At 31.7% G+C, this 11,246-nt stretch overlaps 1 protein-coding gene across 1 annotated transcript in view; it reads left to right on the plus strand.

Moving 5' to 3' along the window:
- The window catches only part of LOC143237570 (uncharacterized), a 41,404-nt gene extending 33,798 nt beyond the window's left edge, over positions 1-7,606 (plus strand). The window contains exons 5-6 of the mRNA XM_076476975.1: positions 3,510-3,598; positions 6,590-7,606. Coding sequence (XP_076333090.1) covers positions 3,510-3,598; positions 6,590-6,665 — 165 coding nt within the window. The 3' untranslated portion in view covers positions 6,666-7,606. The remainder of the gene's footprint in view (positions 1-3,509; positions 3,599-6,589) is intronic.
- The last annotated feature ends 3,640 nt before the right edge of the window (positions 7,607-11,246 follow it).

The following is an 11,246-nucleotide window of genomic DNA, read 5'->3' on the forward strand; positions in this document are numbered from 1 at the left end:
ACAGATGTTTCATGACCTTGATAAGTATATTTCATAGTACAGATAGTGTGTATTTCATACTACAGATGTTTCATGACCTTGATAAGTATATTTCATAGTACAGATAGTGTGTATTTCATACTACAGATGTTTCATGACCTTGATAAGTATATTTCATAGTACAGATAGTGTGTATTTCATACTACAGATGTTTCATGACCTTGATAAGTATATTTCATAGTACAGATATAAGTGTATTTCATACTACAGATGTTTCATGACCTTGATAAGTATATTTCATAGTACAGATAGTGTGTATTTCATACTACAGATGTTTCATGACCTTGATAAGTATATTTCATAGTACAGATAGTGTGTATTTCATACTACAGATGTTTCATGACCTTGATAAGTATATTTCATAGTACAGATAGTGTGTATTTCATACTACAGATGTTTCATGACCTTGATAAGTATATTTCATAGTACAGATAGTGTGTATACTCATGACCTTGATAAGTATATTTCATAGTACAGATAGTGTGTATTTCATACTACAGATGTTTCATGACCTTGATAAGTATATTTCATAGTACAGATAGTGTGTATTTCATACTACAGATGTTTCATGACCTTGATAAGTATATTTCATAGTACAGATAGTGTGTATTTCATACTACAGATGTTTCATGACCTTGATAAGTATATTTCATAGTACAGATAGTGTGTATTTCATACTACAGATGTTTCATGACCTTGATAAGTATATTTCATAGTACAGATAGTGTGTATTTCATACTACAGATGTTTCATGACCTTGATAAGTATATTTCATAGTACAGATAGTGTGTATTTCATACTACAGATGTTTCATGACCTTGATAAGTATATTTCATAGTACAGATAGTGTGTATTTACATATGACCTACAGATGATTTCATGACCTTGATAAGTATATTTCATAGTACAGATAGTGTGTATTTCATACTACAGATGTTTCATGACCTTGATAAGTATATTTCATAGTACAGATAGTGTGTATTTCATACTACAGATGTTTCATGACCTTGATAAGTATATTTCATAGTACAGATAGTGTGTATTTCATACTACAGATGTTTCATGACCTTGATAAGTATATTTCATAGTACAGATAGTGTGTATTTCATACTACAGATGTTTCATGACCTTGATAAGTATATTTCATAGTACAGATAGTGTGTATTTCATACTACAGATGTTTCATGACCTTGATAAGTATATTTCATAGTACAGATAGTGTGTATTTCATACTACAGATGTTTCATGACCTTGATAAGTATATTTCATAGTACAGATAGTGTGTATTTACATACCTTGATAAGTACAGATGTTTCATACTACAGACATGACTTGATAAGTATATTTCATAGTACAGATAGTGTGTATTTCATACTACAGATGTTTCATGACCTTGATAAGTATATTTCATAGTACAGATAGTGTGTATTTCATACTACAGATGTTTCATGACCTTGATAAGTATATTTCATAGTACAGATAGTGTGTATTTCATACTACAGATGTTTCATGACCTTGATAAGTATATTTCATAGTACAGATAGTGTATTTCATACTACAGATGTTTCATGACCTTGATAAGTATATTTCATAGTACAGATAGTGTGTATTTCATACTACAGATGTTTCATGACAGATGTTTCATGACCTTGATAAGTATATTTCATAGTACAGATAGTGTGTATTTCATACTACAGATGTTTCATGACCTTGATAAGTATATTTCATAGTACAGATAGTGTGTATTTCATACTACAGATGTTTCATGACCTTGATAAGTATATTTCATAGTACAGATAGTGTGTATTTCATACTACAGATGTTTCATGACCTTGATAAGTATATTTCATAAGTGTACCTTTAAGTATATTTCATAGTACAGATAGTGTGTATTTCATACTACAGATGTTTCATGACCTTGATAAGTATATTTCATAGTACAGATAGTGATGTATTTCATACTACAGATGTTTCATGACCTTGATAAGTATATTTCATAGTACAGATAGTGTGTATTTCATACTACAGATGTTTCATGACCTTGATAAGTATATTTCATAGTACAGATAGTGTGTATTTCATACTACAGATGTTTCATGACCTTGATAAGTATATTTCATAGTACAGATAGTGTGTATTTCATACTACAGATGTTTCATGACCTTGATAAGTATATTTCATAGTACAGATAGTGTGTATTTCATACTACAGATGTTTCATGACCTTAATAAGTATATTTCATAGGTACAGATGTTTATTTCATGACCTTGATAAGTATATTTCATAGTACAGATAGTGTGTATTTCATACTACAGATGTTTCATGACCTTGATAAGTATATTTCAGTACAGATAGTGTGTATTTCATACTACAGATGTTTCATGACCTTGATAAGTATATTTCATAGTACAGATAGTGTGTATTTCATACTACAGATGTTTCATGACCTTGATAAGTATATTTCATAGTACAGATAGTGTGTATTTCATACTACAGATGTTTCATGACCTTGATAAGTATATTTCATAGTACAGATAGTGTGTATTTCATACCACAGATGTTTCATGACCTTGATAAGTATATTTCATAGTACAGATAGTGTGTATTTCATACTACAGATGTTTCATAACCTTGATAAGTATATTTCGTGGTACAGATAGTGTGTATTTCATACCACAGATGTTTCATGACCTTGATAAGTATATTTCATAGTACAGATAGCGTGTATTTCATACTACAGATGTTTCATGACCTTGATAAGTATATTTCATAGTACAGATAGTGTGTCTTTCATACCACAGATGTTTCATGACCTTGATAAGTGTATTTCATAGTACAGATAGTGTGTATTTCATACTACAGATGTTTCATGACCTTGATAAGTATATTTCATGGTACAGATAGTGTGTATTTGATACTACAGATGTTTCATGACCTTGATAAGTATATTTCATAGTACAGATAGTGTGTATTTCATACTACAGATGTTTCATGACCTTGATAAGTATATTTCATAGTACAGATAGTGTGTATTTCATACAACAAATGTTTCATGACCTTAATAAGTATATTTCATAGTACAGATTGTGTGTATTTCATACTACCGATGTTTCATGACCTTGATAACTATATTTCATTGTACAGATAGTGTGTATTTCATACTACAGATGTTTCATGACCTTGATAAGTATATTTCATAGTACAGATAGTGTGTATTTCATACTACAGATGTTTCATGACCTTAATAAGTATATTTCATAGGTCAGATGTTTCATGACCTTGATAAGTATATTTCGTAGTACAGATAGTGTGTATTTCATACTACAGATGTTTCATGACCTTAATAAGTATATTTCATAGGTCAGATGTTTCATGACCTTGATAAGTATATTTCGTAGTACAGATAGTGTGTATTTCATACTACAGATGTTTATGACCTTACAATTAATCACTATTCTTCACTGAGTCAGGTTTATGGAAGACACTACGTGTACCGATCTCGTTTTCATGATGAACAAGATGACAACTATCAATTCTGGCAGAATGATGATTCTGAAGGGTATGCAATTTTCGCACTTGATTCAGTATCTCATTAAACATGAAGATCAAAAGTGTTCTATCATACATGAGACTTTGTAGTAACTCTGTAGTAAGTTCAAGTTTAGATATGTAATTTATGAACTGAAAAATGAGAAAGACCGATTGGGGAACTTAAATCAGAAACTCCAAGACATGAATACAACAAACAAATTAAGTATAGAATGTAGTATATAATATAATATAAGAATATAATATAAAATAGGAATATTAAAACTTCTTTGATTTACGTAATTTTACTTTTAAAGGAGAGATACAGTAGTTAGCCAGTACTTGTTAAACTGTAGGTTCACGGTTCACATCCCGTTATCGAGAAGAAGAAAAACAACAACCAGACATTCCTGAACAGACAGCTCACTGAATGTTTTTTTGTTTGTTTTCGAATTTCGCACAAAGCTACTCGAGGGCTATCTGTGCTAGCCGTCCCTAATTTTGCAATGTAAGACTAGAGGGAAGGCAGCTAGTCATCACCACCTACCGCCAACTTTTGGGCTACTCTTTTACCAACGAATAGTTGGATTGACCGTCACATTATACGCCCCCACGGCTGGGAGGGCGAGCATGTTTAGCGCGACGCGGGCGCGAACCCGCGACCTTTGGATTACGAGTCACACACCTTACGCGCTTGGCCATGCTTCACTGAATGTAACACATCATCTTAACTGGATCTAACCTATCAAATTATAACCTACAAAGAATTTTTAACGTTACGTATACATTACTGGAGAATACAGTATTATGCTTTTCACACTGCAGAAGGTTGTCTTCTGTGAAATCATTTGCTTGTATAACTGTTATTCCTGACTATTTTATAATAAAAAAATAAAATATGATACGATACCTGATAGATCAGATGGGCCTAAATCAAACTAAATACTAAGATTTTTATCTTACCATTCTCACCATTAAGTATGACACATCAACAATATGAATCCCGTTAACAATCTTAAACCCCACAGTCAGACCCCTTAGCTCTTCTTTACCTTATCTTTGTACGAAAACCATTCATCTTCATGTCTGTCCTCTGAACCCTATCCGAAAACTCAGTGTCCTTCCTAAGTTACAAATTCTTCAATCTTAGATAGAACATTAGGAAACATCTGAACATTTGATTGTAATGTACATTCTTTTATCATGATGTACATAAAAAGAAATTTTTAAATCACTTAATGTTGCACTAGTTGAATTGTTTTTATTTCACGTCTCATAGGTTTTTGTTAAATCACTTAATGTTGCACTAGTTGAATTGTTTTTATTTCACGCCTCATAGGTTTTTGTTAAATCACTTAATGTTGCACTAGTTGAATTGTTTTTATTTCACGCCTCATAGGTTTTTGTTAAATCACTTAATGTTGCACTAGTTGAATTGTTTTTATTTCACGCCTCATAGGTTTTTGTTAAATCACTTAATGTTGCACTAGTTGAATTGTTTTTATTTCACGCCTCATAGGTTTTTGTTCACACACATTTATTTAAATTTCCAACCAGAAGTAATGACGTAGAAACAAGAAACTGTTAATTAATGGTCCACGGAAAACAGAATATGCAAAGAGAATTTTCAGTGTTGGAATAACCACTACCTCAACTGTAGCGTTGTTGTATTGGTCGAATAAGAGCTTAAATGTGAGAATTGTAGTGAAAAAGCAAATCACTTAAAATTTTCTCTCAAGTTTACAAGTCTTTCTTTGTGTGAAATATCTCCACAATAACAAATGTCTCCACTAGCAAAGTTGGTGGTTCAAATATTTAAACAAAAACATTGTCTTTTAAACTTTTTAAGCTTTCACAAAATTCTAGAATAGTCAAACAAAATTCCACATTTCATTAATTTTGTACAAAGGATTCTAGACAAAAAGAAAACTAGATAACAAACCTTTTAAAGCTGTAATAAAAAGATATTTGATGTGTAAATTCTATCAGTCACGTTAAACCAGTTAATCACGAAATATAAAAAGAATGTCAACAAAGCAAATAAAACAATGATTAATAATGTAACACAATATTAACACTGTTATCTACAATAATAACTAATAATACAACACAATATTAACACTGTTATATACAACCATCTTTAATAATATAACACATAATTAACACTGTTATATACAACAATAACTGATTATATAACACAATATTAACACTATTATTTACAACCATAACTGATAATATAACACAATATTAACACTGTTAGTTACAACCATAACTGATAATATAACACAATACCTACACTGTTATGTAAAACAATCATCAATAATGTAAAACAATATTAACACTGTTATGTATAACAGTCACCAATAATGTAACACAATATTAACACTGTTGTGTACAACAATAAGTGATAATAAAACACAATATTAACACTGTTATGTACAACAATAGCTGATATTACAAAACAATATTAACACTGTTATGTACAACAATAGCTGATATTACAAAACAATATTAACACTTTTATGTAAAACAATCATGAATAATGTAACAATATTACCACTGAAATGTACAGCAATAACTAATATTGTAACACAATATTAACATTGGTATGTACAACAATAACTGATATTATGAAACAATATTAACAGTGTTAAGTGCAACAATAGCTGACAATATAACACAATATCAACACTGTTATGTGTAGCAATAACTGATAATATAAAACAATATTAATAATTATCACCGATTTTGTAGTTAATTATATTTATTTTTAATAAAAGTCTGTTTCTTTTGAGGGATAGTAGTTAAAAACTGTTTAAAATGTTTAAACCTCTTGATTTAAAATGGAAATGGTAGAACTTAAACTTATTGTAAATTCTGATTAAGAAATTAGAATCTAGGATCACAAACAAAAGTTGAAATAGTTCTCGAATGCTTTCTCATAGTTTACTATTATTTCTCTTTAAATACCACTGGAATTATTGTATTTACACTGAATTACTGGTTCTTATCTTTTTTTCAGTACACTTCACTTAAGTAACAACCAGAAGAAGACGAGATTGATCCAGTTTTATCACAAGACACTTCGATTAAAGTAACAACCAAAAGAAGACAAGATTGATCCACTGTTATTACAGAACACTTCGATTAAAGTATCAGCCAGAAGAAAACAGGATTGATCCAATTTTCTCACACAACACTTCGACTAAAGTAACTACTAGAAAAAAACAGGATTGATTCAGTTTCATCACAAGACACTTCGGTTAAAGTAATAGCCAGAAGAAGACAGGATTGATCCAATTTTCTCACAGAACACTTCGATTAAAGTAACTACTAGAAAAAAACAGGATAGATTCAGTTTCATCACAAAACACTTCGGTTAAAGTAATAGCCAGAAGAAGACAGGATTGATCCAGTTTTCTCACAAGACACTTGAAATAAAATAATAAGTAGAAGAAGGTAAGATTGATCCAGTAAACAATCTGACAAGTTGAAGTTGATCCTAAACTGATGAAGATTTACAAAGAAGTTATTTCTCGATGTGTCTGTGAACAAAGTTTTAACTTTTGGAACAACACGTTTAGCTAAACTCAGTAGATATAAACGTACATATTCAAACTTTATGATGGTTGTCATTAAGAAAATATGTTTTTTCAATGTTTATAGTTTTTAATATTAATTATTAAAATGAAATTTCAATGTCTTTCAACAAGTCCGTCATAACCTCTTCATCAAATATTTGGATAAAACAATACCTACGTTACTTCAATGTCGTATCTTGTTAATCCACTGAATATATCTAAATTTATCTTTATCGTGTATTCAGGTAATCATTCAAATTCACCAAATATTTACCGTAATACCTTTTCACTCATTGAATTTACCCAAATATCTGTGTTGAATTATCAGATATAACAGTGTTTAATTATACCACTCAAGTGTGTTTAAGTAAACCTAATTATTGTAAGCAGAAACCTAATTTTCATAACTGATTCATAAATGTTACTTATTACTTTGAAAACAATATTACTACTAACCTTTTATAACCTATATTTTATAAAATCATATCTAAAACTCAATAATGAATTAAATTTAAAATATCATAAACTAAACGCGGATCATTAAAAAACAAACAAACCTGATTATCGTAAAGTCTTTTTTCTACATATTAGTTCGAAATTAGATAATGAAATCATTATTCACTAGATGGCAGTGCAATAAGAATAAATGTTCAAATTAGACTTAATTTTCCTGTTAATAGTTTCAAACAGTGATGTAATTAAGATCACGTTTAATGTATTCTATACTATTGATGGCTCAAATTAGATAAAACATTACCATGTGCGTAGAAAATACATGTAAACCTTCAATTTAGCAGTTAATAAATAAACTTAGTATCCCGAAAATAGTTTAATTTCGAAGTCTAAGATCAAGGTAGGTCCAGTTCCATCTACACTTTGATCAATGCGTGTTATTTGGTTATACTAGTTTAAGAGAATACCAGTATCAACACAGGTTTACCATAGAGAGATAAGCTCGGCCTGTATCACACTGAAAAGTACAAAACATACTGTTGATGTGAACGTGCTTTGTAGTTACTACGAGGAAAACCTATACACCAGATAGGTGAGTGTGTGTTTTTCTTATAGCAAAGCCACATCGGGCTATCTGCCGAGCCCACCGAGGGGAATCGAACCCCTGAGTTTAGCTTCGTAAATCCGGAGACATACCGCTGTACTAGCGGGGGACCTAGATAGGTGAAGTGAAAAGTGTCATTGGTCAGATAGGTGAAGTGAAAGGTGTCATTGGTCAGATAGGTGAGGGAAAAAGTGTTATTGGTCAGATAGGTGAAGTGAAAAGTGTCATTGGTCAGATTGGTGAGGTGAAAAGTGTCATTGGTCAGATAGGTGAAGCGAAATATTTAGTTCTTCACATTATAAAGCCACATAAACGTAATATTCCGAAAACTGTTTAATCTAGAAGTCTACTGTTCGGAATAATAAATTTACATATTCCATTTGTGTCTATACAATGTGTGAACTGAAAATGCAACCGGTGACACTTTGTTCACTTCACTCTTTAAGTGTACAGATTTTTCCTCACAGTGACTACATAGGGCGTTCTGTTGGTAAGTTCGATAAGTTAATGTTGTATCGTTAGATATCGTTGTGATATTTAAAGATAAAACTTCTGAACCATTGTTGGTCAGTTTATATTTACCAGTCATTTGATAGTTGATGATAATGTAAGATGTGATCCCAGTGGAATATGTAGTTTACTTTACCATTTCTACTTGTAATTCCAATCTTAATGTCTTAAAAATTGGAATATGATGTATTTAAGTTAGATTTTACTTAAAAGGTTAAATCTAACACCATTTCAATGAAAAAGCCACAGAGCGTTACACTGTCGAAAGTTAAAAACAAGTTTGGAGCATTTAATTAAGTATTTAATTTTGATTTTATTTGGATGACGAGCTTGAAAGATATTAAAGAGAAAAAAAAAACAGTCGCTTTATTTTTCCATTTCATGACTGTGATTCCTTCACATATAATTTGTGTTGTCAACGTGTAGAAGTCATGTATTGTCAGTTAACAACTGATCTAATTTGTTTGTCACTTTAATTATTTATGGTATTTAAATAAAATGTTACTTTTCTTAACCAAAATTGTGACTTTTTTATAACGACTTTATTTCTTTCCACCCCTTGTTCTTGACAATACTCTGACCTAACATAAACAAAACTTTATTATTTTAATATTCTGATATCGATAGCTCAACCCAATAGGGAAGTTTTGCTTCATTCACAGTATTCTATCGGATGCAAATACGCATAGTTTACTTATTATCGTAAAGGTGTTCATCCGAAAATGAAATTTTAGATTAGAAAACACCGAAGAGCTTTAGTTAAACCGGAAGTAATACATGTGAAAATTGTTGCTTCAAAAGTTCCGTGATTCTAATATTTTTATGATGAACATAGTCCTAAGTACCTCTCTCTGGCTCCCCAGTGGCTCAGCCCTATGTCTGCGGATTTATAATGCTAAAAACCGGTTTACGATACCCATGGTGGGTAGAGCACAAATGGCGCATTGTGTAGTTTGGTGCTTGGTTCAAAACAACAACACCCTCTTTCCGATAAATATATATTTAATAAATATAAAACAAGTTGGCCACCATGTAATAGACAACTAGTTGTATTTTTTATTTTACTTTTTCTTTTATTATTGTTGGTATTTCAATTCTCAGATAAATATATATGAAAAAAAAGAAAATATATATATATATATAAAAGTGAAGAAAAACAACAACAAAACGAATAAAAATATTGAGAAAAAATAAGATAAAAATGAAATAAAAATTAAAAACAAAATATATATAATGGATAAGAAAAGGTCAAATCAAGACAATACATGGACATTGCCCTGAAAAGGGCCTGAGTACTGTGGGATACTCTGACCCAAAGTCTACACAACAACAAATTCTAACTAGTAGACGACACGAAAGTTAGGGATGGAGGAAAAGGTCTTGTACACCTGACCCTCCTGGGTGGCCCGGCATGGCCTAGCGCGTAAGGCGTGCAACTCGTAATCCGAGGGTCGCGGGTTCGAGCCCGCGTCGCGCTAAACTTACTCGCCCTCCCAGCCGTGGGGGTGTATAATGTGACGGTCAATCCCACTATTCGTTTGTAAAGAGTAGCCCAAGAGTTGGCAGTGGGTGGTGATGACTAGCTGCCTTCCCTCTAGTCTTACACTGCTAAATTAGGGACGGCTAGCGCAGATAGCCCTCGAGTAGCTTTGTCCGAAATTCCCAAACAAACAAACCCTCCTGGGTATTTAAAAAGTAACATACCCAAATACCCATAAAGAAGAAGCGAAGCGAACAAAATGTTTTCTTTCAATTAACTCGTTAAATGTGCCAAGCGCATAGACAGGTGGTTAAAGCGCTTGAATTGTAACCTGCTGGTCGTTGGTTCGCATCCCTGTCACACCAAATATGCGCACCCTTTCAGCGATGAGTCAATCCTCCTATTTGTTGGCAAAAGAGTAGCCCAAGAGTTGGCGGTGGGTGGTGATGAGTTGCTTCCCTCCTTCTAGTCTTACACTGCTAAATTTGGGACAGCAAGCGCAGATAATCCTTGTGTTATTTTGTGTGAAATTCAAAAACCAAAGAAACAAGCCACGGGCATAACATTAAGTCTTACCTTTAAAGTAGGAAAAATATCCAGAAGAAATATTTGTGTTTCATGTTATGTTCTATATGTTAAAATCTACTCAACTCTGTATTATGTAATCAGTTCTCAAGAGGAGGGAATCAAAATGTGTTATAACTCGAGCTACGTATGGTGAGTAACATTTCTGTTCCAAAATTACACTTATGAAAACATAAAACAACACAGAGAAAACACAAAATATTACACTTATGATAACACATAGAAAACATATAAAAGATTACAGTTATAACACCACAGTGAAAACACAAAATATTACAGTTATGCCATTACGCTCTGTATTGAAATTCATAACAAACATCACTATAGAATGTCAGCTATTGGAGACGTTTCAATGAATGAGGGTTTATAATATTAAAACAGTTTTGTGACTAGAGTTTGATGAAATTTACCCCCATCCCTTCTCTGTAGACATGGAAGACTTTCAGCCATGGATACTGGCAGATGT

This window comes from Tachypleus tridentatus, chromosome 13 (genome assembly GCF_004210375.1).
Source record: "Tachypleus tridentatus isolate NWPU-2018 chromosome 13, ASM421037v1, whole genome shotgun sequence".
Classification (NCBI taxonomy): Eukaryota; Metazoa; Arthropoda; class Merostomata; order Xiphosura; family Limulidae; genus Tachypleus; species Tachypleus tridentatus.